This window comes from Alligator sinensis, unplaced genomic scaffold (genome assembly GCF_000455745.1).
Source record: "Alligator sinensis unplaced genomic scaffold, ASM45574v1 scaffold313_1, whole genome shotgun sequence".
Taxonomy (NCBI): Eukaryota; Metazoa; Chordata; order Crocodylia; family Alligatoridae; genus Alligator; species Alligator sinensis.
In genome coordinates, this window is record NW_005841939.1 from 3,178,227 (window position 1) to 3,204,675 (window position 26,449).

At 42.3% G+C, this 26,449-nt stretch overlaps 1 protein-coding gene across 3 annotated transcripts in view; it reads right to left on the bottom strand.

Moving 5' to 3' along the window:
• Positions 1 to 26,449, bottom strand: part of PDSS2 (decaprenyl diphosphate synthase subunit 2) — a 198,468-nt gene that overhangs the window by 44,242 nt on the left and 127,777 nt on the right. For 2 of the 3 annotated variants that reach the window (XM_025199234.1, XM_025199233.1), the window contains exon 3: positions 24,509 to 24,707. In XM_025199234.1, coding sequence (XP_025055019.1) covers positions 24,509 to 24,707 — 199 coding nt within the window. Of the gene's footprint in view, positions 1 to 16,069; positions 16,109 to 24,508; positions 24,708 to 26,449 lie in introns of all 3 variants that reach the window. The other variant, XM_006019828.3, reaches the window with a different exon arrangement.

Consider the following 26,449-nt stretch of genomic DNA (forward strand, 5'->3'; position numbering starts at 1 on the left):
CGGTTCAGCGGGACTTTTAGGCGCTTTTATCTAAAGCTGATTAAATCCCAGAAAAGTTCCACTGAAGCACCCGATCTATACAGACGTTGTGTGAGCCAGGTCCAACTAATGCGTTGCCTCTTGTGGCTGGGCTTGGAGTGGGAGCACATGGAATTTAAAGTGTCAGTTTTGTTTTGTTTTTTTTAATGTTTGCAAGCAGCCACAATGGCTAAAATTTTAAGTGCCTAGATTTGTTGGCAGGGAAGAAAGTCTTGTTTTCTGGATGTTGAGGCCATTAAAAAAAACAGATTTTCTAATGAGAGCTGTCCAGCCAGTGGCCTGAAGGCTGCATCTAGCTCATGAGGGTTTACCGTTTGCCCCCCTGGGCTCCTCCCCAGCCAGCACTTGTCCTCTTGCTGTGATGGCTAGGGTCTCTAAGAAAGGGCAGCAATGCGGGAGGGGGCCCAGCGAGCCCAAGCAGTTTGTGGCCTGGGGCTCATGATGGTGCGTTGTGCAGCCCCCAGCTGCTCAGAAGTTGTACAATCCTGCTCTAACGTAAAATGCACAATATATTTATGCAAGAACTGAAATCCAGAATTCTCTAATATTCCCAAGACTGTCCTTCTCACAAGGCCAGACAAATTCCCTGTTGCTTGTTTTTCTGCTGGTCCCATGAATGTTGCACTCTTTGTTGTCAATGGCCCAGTTTTATCAGGAGTGGTGTAAGTTCCTACATGCTTAGCCTGTAACCTAGTAGTTAAAGCACTCTGCTGAAGGGAAAGGTGCAGGTTTGAATTTTCTCAGGGCGAGATGGACCTAAAAATCCAGGTCTCATTTTCTGGGCAGATGCTCTTGCCATTAGGTGAAAGGTGGCACCTCCTTCTGAGCTGCATGTGTACCTTCAGTGTCACATACTTGCTAGGTACGCTCTGTCTGCCCAAACAGAACTGGGGCGTGAGATAGAGATTAGGTGGGTCCCTGCACCAATTTGAATTTCAACAAAATATATATGAAGTGTTTAGGTAGCTGGTTCAAGTAGTTTCTGAGCACGTGCATTAGCTCAAAGCTAGACACCTGCAAATCTTTTCAGGTCATAATGGAGGTACTTGATGCATCTAAATGGTTGTGTGCCCACTTAGCTGGTTAATGGGGTTTGCTCTTTATAACTTAGGTACCTAAATTCTACCCAGGTCCTGTCTAGACCCTTTAGAGACGGACTGGGATCTGTCCCAGAACAACTCAAAGGTCACACAGCAGGCCAATGGCAGAATGAAGGACAGAACACAGAAATCAATTCCCACACCAATGCTTTTCACAAGATCACCCTGAATAGTTCTACTTGTTGACATCATTTTTAAGGGCCAGACTTACAAGAGAAAAAGTTGCATGTTAATTTAGGGGCCTATGACGAACCCTATCCCCTATCTTCATTTCAAGAGGTGGGAGCTCCATCATAGACAAGGTGATACATGGAGGGGCAGCAGTAGCTGCTTCAAAACTGTATGAACTCAAAGTGGCAAAACTTCTATATATGCAAAAAAGGAAGGAAACCATCACATTCAGGAACCAATAAATCGTCAAAATGAGAGACTTCAATTTATAATCTAACTCAAATTATTTTTTCAAAATAAAACTTTAGATTTAGAAATATTCCCACACTTAGAATTCCAATAAAAACCTCTTTCAACCAAACATGTCACTGCAGTTTTGAAATACAAATACCTCAGTATTAGGATATTATAAATCAAGCTGCCTAAACAAAAATGAAAATCAGATTGATTTTGATCATCTAAAAACAAATGCAAAAAATAATATATATCCTAAAGCAGTAGCTCTCAACCTTGTTAGATTTGAGGCACCCCTGAAAAGACTCAAAGCTCCCATTTTTTGAGTAGAGAAAAATAGAATAGATTTTCTGCTGCAAAGTATTCAGAAAGACCACAACTACAGATTTCTATCTGGAATTTCTGGGTTTATCTTGTGAATTATGTTTGTAAGCCTAACAGTGCTAACATGGTGTAGCACCCAGCAGCACCCTTGAAAGGATCTGAAGGCACCACAGGGTGCCAAGACTCCCTGATTGAGGATCACTAGCAATATTCTTTAAATATTCTTAAAAATAGGAAGCCTGATATATATCCTCATCATATTGGGCATCATTACATGTGCTCCGGGGACATGGTGCTTTAATTAGAGCAGCTCTCAGGAGCCACTCTTAATTAGCGTGCACACAGCATCATGTATTCATCATCCCGCGCTTCAAAATAGCGGTGGGGGTGCTTTAACTAAAGCTTGTTCAATAAGCTTTACTTAAATCATCCCCACTGCCATTTTGAAGCATGGAGGTGCTGAATACATGTGAAACCATGGCTGCTGGAGTATGCTAATTAGCATGCTCCAACAGCCTTGACTCTAATTAGAACATGTCTGAACAGGCATTGGGCATGTGTACAGGTGCCTACAAATTATGAAGTTTATTGCAGCAAGGTGCAGTATAAACATATCTATAGTACAGAATGACTATATGCACTGCTTAGTAACTAAAGTATGCCAAAAAAGCAGCAGCATTTAATAGTATCATGTTTCTTTATAATTTCAAATAACTTAAGGACAGTCAACATCAGGGATTCTTACGATAAGGGATGTGATACCTCTGTACATGACCCACCTGACGATGGTTTAGGGCATCTACATATAAGGATCTTCAGTAGTGTATTTACCTTGATGGAAAAATTCCAAAAGAAAGATTCTTAATAATTTTCCTTAGTGATAAGCAGCAGTACCACCTTCCCTGCACCACCTCCACTTCTGTTGGGAAGACCATTTGGCCAGTTCCAGCAGGTCAACCAACTTCTTGGCAGCTATTAAGTACCGGTTCTTGACACAGGCTTGTGGAAGGGCCAACTAGGGTGTCATATTGAATGAAATAGTTTGAATGTTTGTAAAGGTTGCCCATTAGCCAGTTTCAGGAAGAAGATAGGATTTATCTCCTTATCTAGCTCATTGTTTCGGAGCTACGTGCAAAATGTCCTGACTTCACTTAAAGCCTTAATTTAAATTGTATCTTTAGAAGTCTTTTACAAAGAAAGCAAATATCCTGAATTCCGAGACATCAAAGCCTAAGGCCTTTTAACCAAATTGCTAAGAAAAGAGTATTTACAGTGATATGGAAGTCTCCCCAAGAATAATTTAAAATGCTCAACAAAGGTAATTTCTGTTGAGTAAGATCCGAGCCCAAATTTGGGAGTTATGGTAAATTGAGTAGGAGGAGCCCACTGATGGCAGCTCACTCAATAAAAACCTGTAACTTACTGTCCCAATTTGGAGATGAAGGAAGAATCGCAAGTGTAAGCTCGGATTAGATTAATCACCTAATCCAACCTCTCCGTGAACACGAATCTCTTAGTTCACGCTGAAGCCGCAGAGCGCCTGAAAGGGACTGAAGGAAGGGGACGTAGTCCTATCACTGGTGAGCCCAGCTCATTGAATCGTATTGCTGAGGCCAGCCTATTGAACCGTACTACTGAGGCCAACCCATTAAATCGTACTACTGAGGAATGAAACCATATTTTGGTATTTGGCTTCTCGGAATTCTAGGATTGTAAGTATATTATGAAAAATAACAGTATTGATTCAAATTTAACTTTTAGTTGTAATTGTAGTTGTTTTTGTAACACTAATTCTTATAGCATTGTTTGGGAAGGAAGTGCATTCGGAGCATTGTTTCTGATATATGTAATTATTGTGTTTTTAATGTTTGTGGTGTTTCTTAAAGCTAAGCAGTGTTATATACGTAGCAAAGAGTTTTAAAATAAAATTGTGTTGTATAAATTAAGTGTGTAATCATTGTGAAATCGTGCAATCAGCTAACTACTCCCCCAACCAGTGCATCAAAACGAATCAGTAAATTGTGTGGGATTTTCTCTATTCCATAACCCACTAGAGACATAGGGGTAAAGCCACTCTGGACTTAGTGCTGACCAAAGGAGAGGACATGGTAGGCGACCTGAGGATTGGAGGTACTCTGGTCGACAGTGATCACGATCTGATTAGGTTCACCATCCCCTGAAAGTCTGGGAATTCAGTCAGTAGAACTGAAGTCCTAGACTTCAGAAGGGCAGACTTCGGCAAATTCAGGAGTCTAGTTAGAGAGGCCCTCTGTGACCAGTGACTGGACGATTTGGGAGTTCAGGAACGGCAGTGCTTCCTCAAGGGGGCAATTCTCACTGCTCAAAAAGAGGCCATTCCCATGCAGTCAAAAAGCAGGAAAGGGGATAAGAGAACTGCTTGGCTCAACAGGGATATTAGCGAACTATTTCAAAAGAAAAAAGAAGCGTATAAGCAATGGAAAATGGTTCAGCAACCAGAGAGGAGTACACTTATATGGCTAGGATCTGCAGGTATGAGACACGGAAAGCCAAGGCAGGCATGGAGATAAAGCTGGCAACCGAAATTAAGGACAACAAAAAGTCCTTCTATAAGTACACAGGGAGCAAGAAAAATAAATCAAGCTCCACTGTGGGACCCCTACTGAATAGAGAGGGGCAGCCCACAGTTGATCCCCACAAAAAGGTGGAGCACCTAAATACTTACTTCACATCAGTATTCCTGAAATCAGACAGGAGCTGTTCACCTGTTCAGAGGCCCAGGGATTATGGGGAAGACATCAGACCACATGAAATCAGCCCCAAACAGGTGAGGGTACTCTTAGAACATCTGGACGTTTTCAAGTCTGCTGGGCCAGATGACCTGCATCCAAGAGCCTTGGAAGAACTGGCTGAGCTCATAGCAGGGCCTTTGGCGAAGCTGTTCAAAGAGTCATGGAACTCGGGAGTGGTCCCAAATGACTGGAAGAGGGCTAACGTGGTACCTATCTTTAAGAAAGGCAAGAGGGATGACCCTGCAAACTACAGACCTTTGATTCTGTTTCCTGTGAGATACTCTCAATTAAATTGGAGGGTACTAGCCTAAACCAGTCTACAGTGAGATGGATAGACAACTGGCTCAGAGGCCAATCCCAGAAAGTTGTAATCGATGGGATGGCCTCATCCTGGAGAGTCGTCTCCAGTAGTGTCCCCCAGGGATCAGTGCTTGGGCCTGTGCTCTTTAGCATCTCTATCAAGGACTTGGATGAGGGGGTGGAAAGCACCCTGTCCAAGTTTGCTGACAACACCAAACTATGGGGGGGAGGTAGGTACACAAACTAGATGGCAGAGAGTGAATCCAGGCTGATTTGGACAAGCTGGGGAAAGAGGCCAAACAGAATAGGCTGCAGCTTAACAAAGGTAAGTGTCATGTGTTACACCTGGGGAGGAAGAATCATCAACACTCCTACAGCCTGGGAGGTACCACTCTAAGTAGCCCAACTGCAGAAAGGGATCTCAGAGTTGTAGTATTGACTCCAAAATGAACATGACACAAAGCTATGGGGAGCAGTGGGCACGCCGGAGGGCAGGGAACAGCTGCAAGCAGACTTGGACAGGTTGGACAAGTGGGCAGAAAACAACAGAATGCAGTTCAACAAGGAGAAATGCAAAGTGCTGCACCTAGGGAGGAAAAGTGTCCAGCACACCTACAGCCTAGGGAAATGATCTGCTGGGTGGCACAGAAGTGGAAAGGGACCTTTGAGTCCTAGTGGTCTCCAAGATGAACATGAGTCGGCAGTGTGACAAAGCCATCAGAAAAGCCAATGGCACTTTATCGTGCATCAGCAGATGCATGACGAATAGATCCAAGGAGGTGATACTCCCCCTCTATCGGGCGCTGGTCAGACCGCAGTTGGAGTACTGCGTGCAATTCTGGGCGCCGCACTTCAAGAGGGATGGTTAGGGGCTTGCGGACCAAGCCCTACGAGAAGAGACTAGAGAACCTGAACCTACTCAGCCTCCGCAAGAGAAGGTTGAGAGGCGACCTTGTGGCTGCCTATAAGTTCATCACGGGGGCACAAAAGGGAATTGGTGAGTATTTATTCACCAAGGCGCCCCTGGGGGTTACAAGAAATAATGGCCACAAGCTAGCAGAGAGCAGATTTAGATTGGACATTAGGAAGAACTTCTTCACAGTTCGAGTGGCCAAGGTCTGGAACAGGCTCCCAAGGGAGGTGGTGCTCTCCCCTACCCTGGGGGTCTTCAAGAGGAGGTTAGATATGCATCTAGCTGGGGTCATCTAGACCCAGCACTCTTCCCTGCCTAGGCAGGGGGTCGGACTCGATGATCTATTGAGGTCCCTTCCGACCCTAACATCTATGAATCTATGAATCTCCAATGTGATGAGGTAATAAGTAAAGCTAACCTCACTCTTTCTTGCATAAATAGGTGCATCACACACAGGTCTAGGGAGGTGATACTTCCCCTCTATGCAGCATTGGTTAAGCCGCAGCTGGAGTACTGCGTCCAGTTTTGGGTGCCGCGCTCCGGGAGGGATGTGGATGGCTTGGAGAGGGTTCAGAGGAGGGCCACCCATCTGGTTAAAGGCCTATAGAAAAAACCCTATGTGGACTGATTGGGAGACCTGAACCTCTTCAGCCTCCACAAGAGGAGGCTGCGAGGTGATCTTGTGGCCGCCTACAAACTCATAATGGTGGGTCAGCAAGAAATAGGGGATACAATGTTTACCAGGGCGCCTGTTGAGGTAACTAGAAATAATGGCCACAAACTGGAAGAGAGCAAATTGAGATTGGACATCAGGAAAAAATTCTTTACAGTGAGGGTTGCCAAAATGTGGAATACGATTCCAAGGGAGGTGGTGTTGACCCCTTCCTTGGAGGTGTTTAAAAGGAGATTGGACAGACACCTGGCTGGGGTCATCTGACCCCAGAACTCATTTTTGCCCAGGGCAGGGGGTCGGACTCAATGATCCAATAGGTCCCTTCCAACCTTAACATCTATGAAACTATAAGTTTGCAGAGGACATCAAGCTGTGGGGAAATGTGGGCACATCAGAGGACATCAAGCTGTGGGGAAATGTGGGCACATCACACTTCCAGGATGACCTTAACAGACTGGTCCCATGAGCTGAACGGAATCAGATGAGGTTCAATAGGGACAAATGCCGGGTCCTTCATCTGGGTAGGAAGAACCTTCACCATAACTATACAATGGGTGATGGTCCACTGGCTGCCACTGCATCTGAACAGGATCCAGGGGTGATAATCAACCAGAAGATGAACATGAGCCTACAGTGCAATGAAGTCACCAGCAGGGCAAACATAACTCTAGCATACATCAGCTGATGTGTTGCAAATAGATCCAGGGAGGTGCTCCTCCCCCCTCTATTTGGCAATGGTGAGGCTACAGCTGAAGTACTATGTCCAGTTCTGGGCACCCACATGATTAGGGGCCTGGAGGATAGGCCCTATCAGGAGAGACTCCAGGAACTGAGTCAGTTCAGTCTGAATAAGAGAAGACAGAGGTGACTTGATAGCCGCCTACAAGTATATCAAGGGTGAACACCAAGATCTAAGGGAGCAACTTTTCAAGAAGGTACCCTTTGGGAGGATGGGCAAAAGCTAATGGAGGAAAAATTTAGGCTGGGCATAAAGAAAAACTTATTTTCTGTAAGGGTAACTAGAATCTGAAACATATTCCAAGCAGAGGTGGTGCAGTACCCATCCTTGGAGGTGTTCAAGAGGAGACTGGACAAGCACCTCACTGAGCTTGTTTGAACCCAATAACCTCCTGCCCATGACAGGGGACCGGACACGATGATCTTACAGGTCCCTTTTGGTCCTTTGACTCTATAAGGATTCCTAGATTCTATAAGGAAGCATGAGATTGCTTGAAACTTGACCCTTCTGGAAGGGATAATTGTACTTCACTGCTCAATGTATTTAGATATAAAATGGCAAACTAAAGAGGCGCTATGATTAACAGTACCCCGAGCTATGCATCTGCTGTTAGTTTTCTGTAGCTACAGAAAAATGTAACAGTAAGCAGTACAAGCAAAGGAAGGAGAAGCATGGAAAAACCTATTATTTTGTATAGATGTAAACATCAAACTAGGCTATATCAAAAAACTGATACATGGATTAAATGAATCAAAGATGGTCAGCCCTGAGTTGACAAATAATATCTGGAAGTAGTATAACTATTCTGCAAAAGAATATATGAATACATATGAATCATGAGTACTCCCATTTAGCCTCTGATAGACCCCAAACCCCCCCAAAAACCCCATCAACTAAAGTGAGGTACAGACGTGTGTCAAACCAGAAAGTCACCAACTCTTTTCTGAGGAACCATGAGGAATAGTTATCAGATCCTAGACCAGAAATGAATTGCTGATAAATCCCAAACAAAAATATTACGCATCAGCTTAAATCAGTCTATCCATGATTCTATGCTGAGTTGGTCAGATGATTAGGATTTAAATTCTTGTCTTTCTAATTCATATCAGAGGCCAAGGGCATTATACCAGGGACTTGAAGACCAACCCTCTACCTTAGCTGCCAGTGCCAAGTTATGACTTTCTGCCAAGTCACCACTATAAGAACTGTAAGAAAATGGTATGAAAGGTTAAAAAGTTCACACAAACTCCTGCTGTACTTGGACCTCTTTAGTCCTCGTCCAATTTACCTCCAATTCCAACACCCCCATAGACAATTTTACCATGCCAAGACTTCTCAGAAGCCTTTTGCTGGAAAAGAGGATGTGCCTGCTGACAACAACTAACCACCATGTCATTATGATAGCACCTGATGAGGTGAGCTTTTGCTCATAAAAGCTTATACTTCTCTGATTCAGTTAGTCTACAAAGTGCATCTCTACCCTACTTCCTAATCACTACGTTGTAAACCCTACTATTTAGCAAACAGGTTTTGATCTATTTGTCTTGCCCCTAGTTCTGCTTTTGCCCTGTCAAGGCCAGTCCCCTGTCAGCAGGCACAGACAGGGTATTGGAACAATCCAAATGGCAGATGTGCCTCTGCAGTGTAGAGTGGGGGTCACATTGTAGAGGACTGTCTCCAAACCAGTTTGAATAGAACAATGGCCAGAAGGTTAAGCATCACTGGCTTACGGGTTATAAGCCAGTGGCTCCCAACCTCGGGGCACGACCCAAATCAGGGTCATGGGGGGGGGTCTGCCCTTCACTCTGCCCCTCCCACCTGTGGGGCTCTCCTGGCGCATGATTCATGCAGCCGTCACTACCGCTGTCCCCCGCAGTCCCCCGCCCGGGCTCTGCTGGCACCGGCAGGTATCAGTGGGTCAACAGTGAGGGCAGGGGTTGTGACCCGGATTTAGGGTTGCAGCAAAAAAAAGTTGGGAGCCTTAACTGGGTTAAGCAGATAAAACGATGCCACCAAGAATGCTGTAGCTTAGCTGGATGTACATGTCAATAGCAACAGTAAAACTTCAGCCTCCTTGTAAATGAGGTGAAATCTACACACATCAAAAAAATCATTAAAATGATACAATTCTAACAATTTACTATTTACTCTTTCTATGCACCACTGAAGATCATTATCTTTCAAGCCATTCTTTAAAACTGACCACAGCAAAGGTCAGTTTTAAGACTAGTTTTACCAGGGGGCTGGAAGACTGGATTGCTCTAATCTATTTAATCTTTCCTAGCAGTGCTATCAGCTGTTTGAGAACAACCACAGTTGAGCATATGTACTGATGGCATTAATTTATTAATATCAATACTGGCATTCTTTTATTTATTTTTATGTATGAAAAGCAGCAATGCAAAGCAGTAGGTAAGCTATTTTCTAGGGAAATTTTTTTCCCCCATCTGCTCCCATATATGAAGAGCTAAGTTTTTGGGGCATAAGGCAACACCATCCAGACAATCTTTTCTAACAAGTATTCTGTATTGGTGGTGCTAGCATCACTGCAAATTAAATTTGACCGTTTACAGAAATGTAATTTGACTACTCCATTTTATGTTCTATTTGCTTTTTACATTTCATTCCATTTAGATGAAGCTTATAGTGATTGGCTTAATGTGTTTAAAGACTAGTGACACTTTGGGTTATCATACAATTTTTTACAAGTTCTGTTACCTACAATCCCCAATCACAGACTAGGACCCCATTGCACTAACTGCTTTACAAGCAATATTAAAAAAAAAAAAAACTAGCGTCTACCCTAGAGTTTGCTTGAAATAGCGCTGTAAAGATGATGTTTAAATAGAAACAGATTTACTTCCATTATTGAGAATAAGTTCACTGAGGTTGCACAAAAATTTTCTTACCAAAAGACTCTTTCTGCAGTTCCTCAAATTTCTTAAGACTTTCCTTTTTCAGGCTAATTTCTCTAGCTTTGGTCTATTTTAGAGAGCAAGACAGTTTTGGGGAAAAACTGTTGGGGGGGAGGAGAACACGCATAACACAATTTATACCCCTCTGCTTATTTTTCCCCCATTACATTTACAGCATACTGAACAAGCGCAGCTCTTCATTAGCTGAAGTAGAAAGACTGAATTGGCATGCAGATATTCCATACAGAGGAAAGTTGCTTTTCAGCATCTTGATGAAAATCCATTTTGATTTTACAGTTTTGATTTAAAAATCAGTAGCTACATAGTAACAAACCTTCTCAAAATGTATTCTCCTGGTTATATAAAAGGAAAGAGCTGAAGTGAATGATGTGTAAGCTTGTACCACTTTGGATTGTGTTGAATAATATGGCAATTCCCACTTTACATAAGTAGGTACTGAATTAAACAAGACTCTACACGGAGTTCTTGCCAGATGCCAAGTCACAGTTTCTCTCTCATATGCAGGACAGAACTTTCACAGTTTCAGTGTTCCCACCCCCCATTTAAACCCCACCCCCCAATACTTCTTCCAAGTCATTACTTTTGTCATAAGACAAATTGTTATGCTTCTTATGAATATGCATTTGAAGGTTTTATAAAAGCACCTATGTACTGTGACAAAGAACAATACTCAAGCACAGAGGTTCTTGCAATATAATAGATACCAAGGACATCTGCTTTTTCTCTCCCCCTCAAATGCTCAGATGTCAACTGTCTGAACTGGTCTACTCCCTCTTTAGAGAGGGGGAAATGTCAGCCTATGAACCCTTTTTCTATAACTTGAACTGACATTTCCCAATAAAGGATATGTAGCTACTAGTAAGGGCTACAGACACTGGTAAGGTCAGTCTTAAAGAGAAATTCCATCTCATTATTTTCAACCATTCTTGTCATAGCTGCAAAGATATTGGGAGAAAACAACAAACAACTTCATTGATCACTAGACTGCAGCTAATGCTGCATTCAATACTACCAAACTGTCAGTCCAGAATAAGACAGACAGACACTGCTACCTCAGCTGGTAGGAAAGCTAGTTCCTCTAAATTTCAGTCTTAACAGTTGTCTTTACTGCTTCTGATATAGGTGACTATAAAGTGTTTTCTCTCTCATATGTACACTAACACACTCTTGCATAGCCTCTACGAAATGTCTATGAAATCTTCCCAACCGCCCTTTTTCAAGCAAAACACAGCATGGTGCTGTCCTAATAACAAGTACTGAAGGATCTGTTAAGTACCAAAGCAACTACTGTGGGGAAGCTGGCAGCATACCTTGAAGTACACAGTCTGTACTCTGGCAAGCTAGGTAGCCCCACAGAGCTGCCATCTCCAAGGATAGGTGCTGTCAGGACTTGACTTTGTCATGTTGTTCAAGCAATTGAGCTTTACTTTAAAGATGATGGGCTGTTCAGTCCTGGAAAGTATGGAAATACTGAAAATTTGTCTAGTAGGCAGAACTGTGTTGCTCAAGGTGTTGTCTATTTTTTTTTTTTTTTTTTTTAAGAGGGGAGGGCAGATTTAGATTCAAATTAATAAAAATAATGAAATGAATGAAAATCCAGGGGCAAGAGTGGCTTCTTCAACAATCAGACTTTGTACAGACCACCACGAAAATACAAAAGTTCTATGTATTCTGATAAAAATGCATTTGATCATGCTGGATGTCTCCAGCTTGACAGATTAACTGGTAGGTGAACAAAAGAACTAATGCAGAATCTCAAGATCTGGAACTTGATTCTTCATGGCTTCACACTTAAAGGCCTTCTGAATGACTGTGGTGTAATTCTGAGAAGCTTCCATCTTGGATCTGACATTTCACCCAACATGTGACAAATTTCATGACAACTTCAATCATGGCCCTTTAGAATCATAGAAAATTAGGGTTGGAAGGGTCCTCAGGAGGTCATCTAGTCCAACTCCCTGCTCAAAGCAGGACCATTCCCAACTAGATCATCCCAGCCAAAGCTTTGTCTAGCTGGATCTTAAAAACATCCAAGTATGGAGCTTCCACCACCTCTCTGGGTAACCTGTTCCAGTGTTTTACTACCCTCCTAGGGAGAAAATTCTTCCTAATATCTAACCTAGACTTCCCTTGCTGCAACTTGAGACTGTTTCTCCTTGTTCTGTCATCTGCCACCACTGAGAACAGTTCAGCTCTATCCTCTCTGGAATCACCCTCCAGGTAGTTGAAGGCTGTTATTAAATCCCCTCTCAGTCTCCTCTTCTCTAGACTAAATAAGCCCAGTTCCCTCAGTCTGTCCTCAGAAGTTGTCCCCCAGCCCCTCACTATTTCCGTTGCCCTCCACTGGACTCTCTCCAATTTGTCCACATCGTTTCTGTAGTTGGTGGTTCAAAACTGAACACAGTACTGCACTAATCTAGTCTCTTTTTATGACCAGGTTACAAAACACCTGGATGCAGGAGTAGGGGTAGATATCATTTACTTAGACTTCAGGAAGGCCTTCAATACGGTATCCCACCCCATACTGGTGAGCAAATTAAGAGGCTGTGACTTGGATGACTACACAGTCTGGTGGGTGGCAAACTGGCTGGAGGGTCATACCCAGAGACTGGTGGTGGATGGGTCGGTATCGACCTGGAAGGACGTGGGCAGTGGGGTCCCACAGGGTTCAGTCCTTGGACCGATATTCTTCAACGTCTTCATCGGTGACTTGGACGAGGGGGTGAAGTGTACTCTGTCCAAGTTTGCAGATGATACAAAACTGTGGGGAGAAGTGGACACACCGGAGGGCAGGGAACAACTATAGGCAGACTCGGACAGGTTGGACAAATGGGCAGAAAACAATAGAATGCAATTTAACAAGGAGAAATACAAAGTGCTGCACCTAGGGAGGAAAAATGTCCAGCACACCTACTGCCTAGGAAATGACCTGCTCGGTAGCACAGAAGTGGAAAGGGATCTTGGAGTCCTAGCGGACTCCAAGATGAACATGAGTCATCAGTGCAACGAAGTCATCAGCAAGCTAACTGCACTTTATCGTGCATCAGCAGATGCATGACAAACAGAACCAAGGAGGTGATACTTCCCCTCTATCAGGAACCGGTCAGACCGCAGTTGGAATACTGTGTGCAGTTTTGGGCGCCACACTTCAAGAGGGATGTGGATAACCTAGAGAGTGTCCAAAGAAGGGCCACTCGTATGGTTAAGGGCTTGCAGGCCAAGCCCTACGAGGCGAGACTAGGGCACCTGGACCTCTTCAGCCTCCGCAAGAGAAGGTTTAGAGGCGACCTTGTGGCTGCCTATAAGTTCATCATGAGGGCGTAGAAGGGAACTGGTGAGGCTCTACTCACCAAGGCGCCCCTGGGGGTCACAAGAAATAATGGCCACAAGGTAGCAGGGAGCAGATTTAGACTGGACATTAGGAAGAACTTCACAGTTAGAGTGGCCAAAGTCTGGAACGGGCTCCCAAGGGAGGTAGTGCTCTCCCCTACCCTGGGGGTCTTTAAGAGGAGGTTAGATAGGCATCTGGCTGGGGTCATCTGAACCCAGCACACTTTCCTGCCTATGCAGGGGGTCGGACTCGATGATTTATTGAGGTCCCTTCCAACCCTAACATCTATGAATCTATGTGGCTTCACCAGTGCTGAATAGAGGAGAATAATTACTTCCCTTGTCCTGCCGGCAACACTCCTACTAATGCAGCCCAGTATGCTGTTAGCCTTTTTGGCAACAAGGGCACACTGTTGGTTTGTATTCAGTTTATTGTCCACTGCAGCCCCCAGTTTGCAACTGTCATTTTGTTCCAAGCGCTGACTAGAGTGCTTATACCTGTCCATAAGAGAAATGGTGCAACAGCTTTTTTATCTTTCAAGCCTCTGGTTATTTTTTCATATAGAAGTAGGAGAAGAGAAAAACAAAACTGAAATCTAACTATAAATTTTCAACAGGCTGAGAAGCAAGGAAAAACTAAAGTCTTCCAATACAACAGGCACTAGGGAGCTGAAAATAAACTCTTGAGTACAGGCAAACTTCTTAAATTGTAACAACACTTAATTTTACTGTCATTTAAAACAGCAGAGGCACAAAAAGGATACTTGGAGGCTAGAGAGTATCCTTTATATGTAGAGTGTACCGATTAAGCACCATGGGAGAGCCAAGTAGTTACACAGCTAGAATACTGTTGAAGGCAATCCAATGGAGTCCTTTCCATGACAAGTCGAAGAGGGGACTACTGCTCACACCACAATACTTCTCAATTCAATTACATGAAAACTGAACCACAGTTACCTTAAAATTCAGAAGTGGCTTTAAAATACACAATTCTGTTTTTCAAAATTTCTAGTTTGAAGAATTATATGCATGCTGAGCCATTCAGGTAACTAGACTTTTCATGTACTTATTTTAAAATATTTTTATGAGTTATTTATAACTAAAATACAGTTTGAACATCTGTAGAAAGGAAAGCCTAAACAATTTTCAGACTAACCGTTTATTTGGAAACCTTTAGGCAAGAATTAATTTTTAGGGTTAAGTGTTTACAACTTGAAAAGACAAGGAAGTGATAAAACTGCTGATGAACTCAGCTTTATTGACACTGGGGGGTGCCACTATACTGTACTAATTAGGAGATATAGGATCATCATACTACAAAACTTATCTTCTTTCTGAGAGCTGACAACTCTAATGACAGCATAAGACAAAACAAAGATGCCTTAAGAAGGTAGTAAGAAAAAAAGTGACAGATTAGAATATACCAATTCTACCAGTTCTTTTCCAAATAATACTTTTATGGAAGAATAAAATAGTGCATCTGTCATCCATTCAAATGGCTTCAACTCGCTGTTTCAAAAGTCTTTTCTCTTATTGGAGAAACATTATTATTAAAAACTCAAATAAGGTCATACTGGTCAGAAAACAATTCTTTGATAAATTCAAACTGACAAACAATTTGCAAATAACTTGCAAGCGAAAAAGGTCAAATTCTTAGAAATGGATCAATCATAAAAAAACTATTTCACTGTCTGGAATATTGCAAAAATTAAGAAAAAATAAATAGACACTAATTGCTACTGATTTATTTATAGCATGATAATGACATATTGAAATATATTGCTGACAACATTTAGTTTAACTCTCAGATAAAAAGCTATTAAACTGAGACTTGGGGTTGAGAACATACCAGCAATAGAGTAAAACCTTTGTAGAACATTGCAGTTCTCCCCAAAACAAGTATTACAAATCTGTAAAACGTAGAATTTAATAGGAACTTTAAAAAGTACAGACATCCATGGTTATGGCAATCCTAACAATATCATCTCAATTCTAGAATGGCTCCATGCAACAACCATGACAACTGTTATGGCATAATATCTGTAGCCCTAGATTAAATTAACCAACACTCAAAAGACATTACCTTTTTTTTCTTTTTCTTTTATTTCTGATGTTGCTCAAGAATACAGTTAAAGTTGTTTAGGTTCTCTGGCTGTACATTCCCATACTTCCATGTATTTGGGTTACTACAAGTTTAACTTTAATTTTGAATTTCCCATATACGTAATACAAGATTTTGGGATGCTTTCCTGTTGTGTTTTATCTTAAAATGTTTATACCAAAACATGGAAATTGCCATAATGAATCAAGCCTATTGCCCAATCTAATAACCTGTCAGCACAAGATGGTGCCGGGGAGATTGCAAGAATCCAACAGTAGACAGGTGTGGTAAACAGGATGAGACATTTACTGCTAGACTGGTTTCAAGCCCAGGAGCCCAAGGTCTTTTTACTCTTCCAAACATAAATGCATTGTATTGTTACTTTAACTCAATATATTCTTGTTATCCTTATAAACATCTAATCTCTCTGATTCTTACCAAATTGTTGGCCTCAATTTCATCTTGGAACAGTCTGTGCTGGATAAAAAAAAAATTATTTCGTTATATGAATTTAAAATCTTTCTTCCATTTTCACTGACTGTTCCTTTGATCTTGTTCTGTGACATGAACCAACTTCTCTGCCATTCATTATTTTAAATATTTTTATTATTTTGCCCTCTTCTACACCTAAAGCAAATGAAATGCAGTTCCAAATCCTTACATCATCTTTTCAAAAAGTTATTTCTGCAGTATCCTTTTTCGAGATAACTAGCTTTACACTGTATATACTGTATGCTAGGTAAGGCCACCCCACAGATTTATAGGGCACTATAACATTTTACGCTCCATTCTTTATATGTCCTACAACACTCTTGCTTGCTTTTGGACCTATCTATACACTGAGCAAAGGCTTTCATTAAGCTATATACAATGATCCCCAGGCCCCTTTCCCTGAACCGATAAGTATATTCTAAAGTAAATTAAGTTTTTGCCAGGAACTACCCATTTTTAAAAACAAACATTTTGCACATGAATGCAAAAAGAAGAAATCTAAGAAAAACACTAGTATGTGATGCAATCTGCAGATCTCTAATATCATGTAAAATATTTTCATTACTTTAAGTTTCAAGGCCAAAATCACCAGGCAATCTCGTTGCTTCAATTCAGCTGCTGATTCCTGTAGTTCTTTGCATGGATTCAGTTCCATTTTTTTTTAAATCTTGTATACTGATCGGAGTGTGAACTGAAACCGGTAGTTCTTTCTCCTTCAGAAAATATTCATGGAGAATTGCCCTCTTTCAAAATGGTTACTACTGCTCTCAAAGGAACTGAGGACACAACCACTCAAAGATGTGCTTTTAGACTATTTCAATCAGATTCAGGGCGGTTTGGCCTCAAAGAAAATGGTCTCACCAATCTAAAAGCAAGTTTTTGCTAATGGCTGCCCTATGGCCCTACTTAGATTCAGAACAATAAAGATGGCAACCACCTTGAAAATGGGAAATTCTTTCTTGAATTCTGCATGAGAACATTTTTAATCTCATGTAAAAAAACACTTTTCTGTTAAGGCAGCGTAAGGTATCAGTGTCGTTTTTAATCATCTAGAAAGTCTAAAGGGTTACTGTTATCATTCAGGGGAAAAATGGCCTGACAAGTGCTATACTTCTTTAAAAATCCATTTTAAAGTTAATTTCAACTAAAACTAATGTATTTACATGTAAATTCTCAGAAAAAAAATGTTGTGTTTCAAAAGCAACTGCTTCAGCTTTGGAGGGGTTACACTGTAATCTTCATAGGTAAGAAAAGTTGATCCCTTGAAGGCAAAACTCAACTTTAATTATAGATCCATGACTGATGCTTGCATAACAACAAAGCATCTTTCAAGATAAGCAAGTTTTTTCATGAATCAAAATGTACAATAGTTTCTGTGCAAAGGGAAGATTTACAAGCAGAAATTGTTAATGTTTATGCAAACACAAGGCCTATTTTGTAAACAACATATTTATGCCTTTAGGAATACATAAAGTTAACATAAGGAAATGCATCCACTATATAAGTAGCGCATCTGTGCCACTGTTTGTTTATAAACAACTAATGCTTAATACAACAATGCTCCATGATGCAGTTGGCTGCACCAGCAGGCAGGGCTCCAGAGTTAACTTCCTAATGTTTCAGCCAGTGGGTTGCAAGTGCCTTAGTGTCTAATCAAGTCCCCATACAAAAGGTCATGGTGTTGGGGGGGGCGGGAAGGGGGGAGGAGGAAGGGAATTAGGGTTATCTTTAAAAACTTACTCAGAACCAGGGGGGAAAAGATGGTATAAGATGTGGGCCCACAACATGACTATTACTCTATTATCCTAGACTCTGTCATGAAGAACAGATGAACTCTCCAAAAGTGGCTGCCCACCAGATACTATTATAGGTTAGGGACAGAAATTACACATAAATGGGTATAAGTGATCGGAAACTTGCTCAAATTTGTAACACAACAGATGTAGTAATGCCAACCCATCACAAAACCATTGGGAGGCTTGGGATTTCAAAGTCAAAATAACTCCAATTCACTATCTCCTGATCCAACACTCAGCTCTCTGGATTTTCCCAGCTGGTAAGTGGAGGGAAAGGGGTGGGGGGAGAGGAAAGGCTGTTGTCCTGCACTCAGATCTGGGGGCACATGCCCCCTGGGAAAAGCCCGGCACAGCCCCCCAACCTGCAGGCCTCCTGGGGGGCATGCAGGAGCAAGACCCACGCCTGCCCCTCCCCCCTGCACCCACTGACAGTTCCCTCTGCAGTTGGTGCCAGCTGCTCCTGGGGCCACTGCAGCAGGGGCTGGAGTGAGTGCGGACAAGCTGCGCCATGCCCCATGCCGCCCAGGGCTCCACTTGTCCACACTCACCCTAGCCCCTGCTGCAGCGGCCCCGGAATCAGCCAGCGCCAACTGCAGAGGAGCAGCTGACACCAGCTGCCTGCACCAGGGCACGGCGCAGCCCAGAAGCAGAGGTGAGTGCGGACAAGCAGAGCCCAGGCGCTGGGGGGGGAGGGGGGGTGTAGGCAAAGCACAGTGCAGCCCAGTGGCTGCAGGCAGCTGGCGCTGGCTGCTCCTGGGGCTGCTGCAGCACGGGCTGGGGTGACTGGGGCCCCGGCCCCACAGCCCCTTCCCCTCCCCACACAGATTTACCTGCTTGGGCCGGGGATGGGGGGGGGCGCACCTATGGTGATGGCATAAGAGCAAATTTACCTCACATATAACAAATTATGGGTCTAACAACGCTCATTGCTTAAGAGCAAATTTGCATATACAGAACCCACATAAATCGAGGGATACCTGTATTAGCACATTGTGTGTTATGCATCTAGTCCACATTTACTTCAAAATAAACCTTTTGTGTATCCACACCCATACTATAATCCAAGGGATCTTTGACTAAGTCTACTACTGCTTGTTTACGGATGTTTCCAAGCGCTGTTTACAGATCATTTTAACATACTGTTTCTACAGTGCATACTATGTTTATGGCAGTCTGCAAGACTGTTATAATTCTCCATGTACATAATCTAATTACTAAAGGGGAATCTTAAATTTGTGCTCCCCCGCCCCCCAGTCATTGCAGCTGGGCAAGCAGCAGAGGGGAGGGAGCAGGGTAGTTTACTGGCCTGCCCCCTACCCCTTGCTGCCTGCCCCCCCTACCATTTACCCTCCCTGCTGCCTGCATACCCCATGCCTGTCCCCCCTACTTGGCCCCCTCCAGTGCCTTCACTGCTCCCCTCCCCCACTACAGCTCCAGCTCTGCTAAAGCCCCACTTGGGCCAGGAAGCACAGAGTTCATGCTGGATCCAGCTCCTGCCTGGCCATGCAGCAGCAGTGATGACGGCAGCAGCTCCAGCCCCAGCCCTATCTCCTTGACTGGGCAGGGACTGGAACCAGCATGTACTCTGTGCTCCTGGCTCCAGGCTCATGTGGGGCCCCCATCTGGAGCTTAAGCTGCAATAAGAAAGTAAGCGGGGCGGGGGGAAGAGGGGCAGGGAACAGAGGCCAGGTGGTAGCAGGGAGTAGGGATGGTGGGGAGGGGGAGGAACAGAAGCTGTAGGGGACAGGCAGGGGTAGCAGCCACAGCTCCAACCCCAACCTTGACCTTGGGTTCAGTGTCAGAGCTGCTGCCCTCTACCCCGCTTTTACTCCAATAACATATTGGGCTTTTCCCCCCTCCCCATGTTGATTAGGGGAAAAACCTTATCTTGCATGAGAGTAAATATTGTAACCAACAGACCCACCATAATCCGTATAAAAAAAAAGGGATTTTATTAAAATACCATTTGGAACTTATGTGGCATATATTAGCTGGATATACTTTTTTAAACAAAGAAACAGCCCCACATGCTGACATTAAATGTAATAGAACAATAGCTCTGTTGGAGATCACAGAGTCCACCCTTATGACTACAGGGTATAGTCCTCTAATAAGAACAAATCAGATATTAAACTGATACTGCACTTTACACTAGCTGCAAGGCCAAGAGATGCCACTATTGACCTGAAGTACACATTTTTAAATCCCAGAAATTGATAGTTCAGTAAGAAGATCAAACTGCTACTACGGGTGCATTTAAGAATGGTTAATATGCTAAGATCTGATCAAAATGCAATACTGTACAACTCTAAGAAGGGAATAAAAAGCTATTATTACAGAGTTTAGCTCAAACAATTTTATTAACTCAAATCGATTAAGAATGCTGCCACGATGACAAAAAGTACTATATGTAATCATAACTTATTTAGCATTTTATCTTAATCCATAATCAATACCAAACCTGGAAAGTCTAGGGGAAGGAGGGGAGGGGGAGAATCAGAAACATGCCCTAAAGTACTTATCCTAGAGGCAAGGATTTCTTAGGATGATATCTTTTAGTATACCAACTCTATCACAACTCTGAAGTTGGTCGAACAAAGGAAGATACTGTCACAACCCAGTGATTTTTGTGCCTCGGCACTATGGAATTTCTTGGCCACGTGAGAGCTCCTTTGCACGGCAGAGTGTTCTGCTGCAATTGAGAGCCCGCGTGCAGGAGAGAGTTCCCGCCAATTTGCAGTTTCCTTTGCAAGATGCATTTCTTCTTTGCAGCACAGAAATGCACGGTGCAAAGAGTTCCTGCTATTCGGATGTAAATTTGTGCCCCGCTATCGGCCAGTGCTAAATTATTCACACGTGGCGGCTAGTAATTGGCTCGCTAGCTGTTTAAAATTCCGTGCGACTTCCGCCCAAGTCAAAGAGCTTTGAGCACGCTGCAGAGTGCCTCTGAAGTTATCTGACTTGCGGCTGCCGATCGATAGACTGATCACCTATCGATCTTTCTTCCAGTCACCGAGCGCTCGAGCTTTCTCCCCGCCACCGAGCGCACCCCCGACGTCCCCCTTTCCCCGCCGGCTTCGAATTGCGGACGGATTGACTGGCTTGGGCCCCGGCAGCTGGAACAACTCGCGTGGTTGTTCAGACGACCGGACCACCTGCGTCGTGATTGCAAGCGGCGTGAGTAAAGTTTTTTGCAACCAATAAGTTGTGTCTGCCTCTCCATTCACCAGCCCGCCCTAACGTACGACCAATTTCTAATGTAACTCGAGTCGGCTCTGGCCGTCCGAGACAGATACCACCCTAAAAAATCCTTGCCTCTCACATAATGTTAGGATCACCACAGCTACAATATCACTCTTACCCCCATCTAAAATATCCTGCCACAGAAAATGATACTGTTTCTTCCCATTTACTAAATAAATAATACTCTTAAAAATTATTCTACAAGACTGAACAACAAGAATTTATATAACTGGTTTGGCCCCATCATTGTGATGGACAGTGATGTTTTATATTAACACAATACAGTAATCCATCTTGGAACAGGTCACATAATTTATGGTTTCCCATCTGGCATTTCAAGATATCCTAATTCAAGTTCCTTGTGCCCCTAACATAGAGAAATATTTAAATTACTCTTCTGCATCACAACACTCAGAAAAACACAAGGATGAGAACCATATGCATTTGTTAAACAACAGTTGAAGCACTTTCCTCCTTCAGCCCTGAATCTTGTTAACATCATTATAGCTATATTCTACAATAGTAGCAAAAAGAAAAACATTACTACAGAATTAAACAACAATTGCTATACTTAATGTTATTTAAAAATCAAAGTGTTACCTAAGGCAATTACCTTGCAGCCTTTTAATATCTACAGGGAAAAGCCTAAGGGAAAATAATTGACTTTGCTAATTTTACCCTTGGCAATTATAAAATAGCTCTGCATTTCATTATGACTGCAGAATTTCACATCTAATTGTCAGCCCCGAGAGAAGCAGAGAGAGAAAGGCATCACACACAAGCTTAGACAAGAGTCTAAAAACACAATAAAACTACTTTGGTAGTAATGGTTTTAAGTTAAGCTACAAGTTTAAACTACAATGTATACTATTGTTGTAAATTACTGAAACGGTAATGCAGGCCTAGAAAGAGACTTACCCTATTATGGTCAGTCCTGTTTATAATATACTATATTTACCCAAATCTAAGATGACTTTGAATATAAGATGTTCCTCCAATAATTAGATTCTACATATGAAAAATTGGAAAATTATGTTTGTTATAACTTTCCACGTACAGAAACCAATTACTGGAGAACTGTCTTAAATTTGTCGTCCCCCCCTTACTGCAGCAGGGAAAGCAGCAGCAAGGGGCAAGTGGCTGGGGGGGCAGGGGCAGGCAATCTATTCCCCTGTCCCTTATCTGCATGCCCTCTCCCATAGCACCTGTCCCACCTGCCACTTGCCCAGACCTAGAGATGCTCCTGACACTCAGCCCTGCACTGCAAGGAGCAGCTGTGAACAGTTCCTTGGCAGGGAACAAAACGGCAGAGGTGCTCAGGTTCCCTTTTCCAGTCCCTACTTTCAGTCATCAGTGGAGACTGGCAGCAAAGGGGAGGGGGCGATCAGGGAGTAGAGCCGGGAAGGAAGAACCTGAGTACCACCACTAGTACCCTGGGGAAGTCAGGCTCCCTGCAGCGTGGCACAGCAGCAGGTCAGGAGCAGCTCTGGGGTTCCCTCTGCACCCAGATCAGCTGGGGATACCACCGCTCCTCAATGCTCCCAGCTAGAGTGGTCCCACACTCTACTCTGAGATGAGGCTTTGTTTTTCCTATATTGAATGGGGGGAGGGAGGAACCATGTCTGCAATCGAGTAAATACAGCATTCCATGTTTTTCAATTGCCCAATTTTCAATAAGCCAATCTTCTTAGCTGCCAAATGTCATCAAAGAATAGTACCTCATTTTTACTCTTCCTTTTAAAGAAAACATTACGAAGAAAAAAAGTCATGATGCATAGATTTGAAAATTCATCATTTATAAAAGAATGTGTTTAAACAAAGGATATGTTTAAATAACTGCACCTGTCAAATGATTTCTATAGCTCTTATTTCAATGTTTTTAACTTTTCTAGTAGGATTGGGGGTAGTAAATCCATCAGTTTTCATAATGGCATCCCACTTATTGCACATAGAAGCTATGAAAGTATTTAGATGTCAGAAAAAAAAAAAAAAAAAAAAAAAAAGTGTTAAAATGTTTTGGCAGAATTTTTAGACATCCAGTATAGCAACTGCTTGAAAAAGCAAGCATTATTTTGGTACTTATGCTTCCTTTTACTGCAGCTTGCTTCCTGGCAAGCCTTAAAAAGATTACGCTTTGGTGCTGGAATACTTAACATTTTGCTAAACTTGAGTAGTACATGCAGTATGTTTTCACACACACACACACACACACACACACACACACACCCTCCCCCCCCCACCCTTTGCTGGTCTATGCAGGCAGATTAGTGGATTTTATTCCCATTTTTCTGCATTGAAGGTGACCATATTTAGACTCTCCTGAAATGTCAAAGTATTAATCCTTAATGGATAAAAACCAGTAAAAATCACACTTCGCATTAAATCAGTAACCATTCTATTTTGATCAAACATAATATTTAAAATAAAACTGCTTTAATATTTGAGGTTTCTGCAGTATTATTCAAGTGAATGACTGCTGAATCAGTGTACCTTATGCTCAACCTCAACTCTGCAAGTATCACACTTTTCAGAAAGACAGTCACAGTGATCCTCAAGGTACCACATGCATTCAGACACCAGGACAATGGGTGCACCATAAAAAGCAAACACAATAGGATCACAAGACTCAGAAACAGTGACTATAATTATAAATTATTTATATTTTAAAATATATTTTTGATATATATAGATCTATCTATCCATATATGAAGTACCATATTAGACACAACAGCTTATTCACAATGACAAATGTTTCCTATTTTCTAAACTTTCAAATAGTTGCACTAAGCAATATGGCTTCAGCAGTTCTTTGAAACAGTTTAGGTTTACAGGACAAGACAATGGCCAAGAATATCCAGATGCCTAACAAAATACTCTAAGATCAAAAGGTATGCACACCAAATAGGGAAAACCCTACAGAACCCCTAAATGTAAGACGAACAAAAACCCTTCTCTCTCCTACACAGGCATGATGTCAAACTAAATAATGCACCAAACATGTCTTGAGCTGCAGTTGGCACAGTGCCAGAGATGTGCTGTACTCCAACATATCTTTAGGATGCAGCAGCAGCACAGTTTAAATTCACCAGCCTGTCCTTTCATCCATTACTATCTATGGCAATGCTGCTACAGAACACATACTAAAGCATTAATAGTGATAGCGTTTCTGTAATACTGTGGTAGACAGACTTCGAGCAGCATCCAGCTGTCAATCCAGCTGTACATACAATATAACTGTGCCAGTTTTTTTCTGTAAAAGGATTTCTCAGTTCTGCCTTATCCATTCAGTAGTTAACTGGCAACTGGAGCTGTTACCTGCTATAGTGATAGAAACTTATTTTTTTACCTTGGTATTCTGCAACTGAGCAAGGCTTGTGCAAGCATTTGCTAGAAGGAAGTCTCCACTCAGGACAGCCATTTTATTTCCAAACTGCATGTCCTTCATTGGTCCATCACAGGACTTCAGCTCACCAATGTTTACTATCCCACGATGCACAAGAAAAGCAGTATGGATCAGCTCTGTAATCTCTGCCAGACTTCTTTGACTTAAAGGAAACAAAGAGCAAGAATTACTTCTGGATACATGCATATGATTGTAAGCCATGTTCTTTAAACACACCATACTAAATGCAGATTTTTTGCATGCTGTTGTACAATTCTTCATTAATCTTAAAAAAAAAAAAAGAAAAAAGAATCACAGCTCACAACTGGTAATTAGAGACAACAGCATATCACTTGAATAAGCATTGCATGCGAGGGTCAAAGAGTCGCAGGTTTTGGAAGACAGAATTCTGCCTCTTACTTGTTTGAATTCTTCATGAATGTTAATAAAGTAAAATTAACTTGTCAATTCCCTTAATTTTTTTTGAACTAGGGACATTATCAAAAAGAAACTATCAACCCTAAGGTACAAGTAGAAGTGAAGGAAGGAGGCATCAGCACATGCTTAGCATGGATTCAAAACTAGCCAAGCATTAGAAGAGCATTGTGATGAATGACAGTTCTCCAGATTGGGATGAAATTAATAATAGGATGCCTCGCAGTCCAGTAATGGGGTCAGTGTTTCAGGGAGCTGACAAATGACATTTGATGTTGCAACTAAGTTGTTCTGGTTAGTAAAAACTATGGAGATTGTCTAAATTAATCTAGAGTACTGAATAAAGTGTGAGATTGTACAGTACAGTAGCAGATAACATTTTACAAGTCAACTTCTCGTGCTGATATATTTCGATGGGTTTTGAATTTAGGAGTCTCCAATCCCTGCATTTTAAAAGAAGCATTTTCTTTACACTCTAAATAATGTCTTCTTCCTAAGGCACTTTTTGCTTTTTGGAGGAGGTGGAAGGACAATGATATAACAGATATAAGAACAAAATGTTCAATTCTGTGGGCCAACATAAAGGGTGAAGGAATGCTGAGTAGAGATAGATCACATCACTAAGTCAAGCCACAGAAGGGAAAGAATTACACTTCCTTGCCAAACCTTTCCCCAGTAAGCCATCTCAGAGCCACTGTGGCAACTGCCTCCCTTTCGAAAGCAGCTTACCTGACCTCCCAAGTTGAAGTATGAAAAAAAGAAAAAGGGCGTCTTTCCTTCCCCCATCCCCCTTCTTAAAATGGTCATGTTCAGCAGTTAATCTGATTTCAAGACAACAGATACCTGATCTTAGACTAGTACCATGACATGTCAGGCAGTCACAATAACTGAATAGAAACAAAAGGGAGAGGAAGAGGAAAACGATCCATTCAAATAGGAGAGCATTCAATCACTCTGTTAATTCCACATAATTTGCAATTCATGAAATTGGTACATTTAGGCTCTAATCTTACAAATTCTTAAGCACATTCATAACTATACTCATTACAGTAGTTCCATTGATGCCAACAAATCTACTTACATGAGCAAAGTTCTGTGCATCTTTAAGCATCTACAGGATTGAGGCTTTTGATAGCAAACCTAATTGTCACCTTGTAGAAAGCTCTGTTAGCCAAGGAACAAGATTCAGAATGGATTTTTCTGTAGATTAATTATCGCATCCACTCACATACACCTAGTGATCCATGTTCAGGTTAGATTTCTGCCGCTGCATGACAGCAGACAAGAAAGCAGAGTGATGGCTATGGGAGACAGGGGAGTGGGGAAGGGAACAGAGGTTTCCACCATATTTATTTCATCATCACAGACAAAAATTATTCAGACAAATAATTTTAGAATTTGGCATAATATTATTCCTGATTTTGCTTCAAATGTGGGGGGGGGGGGGGGGGGAACACCCCTCTGATACAG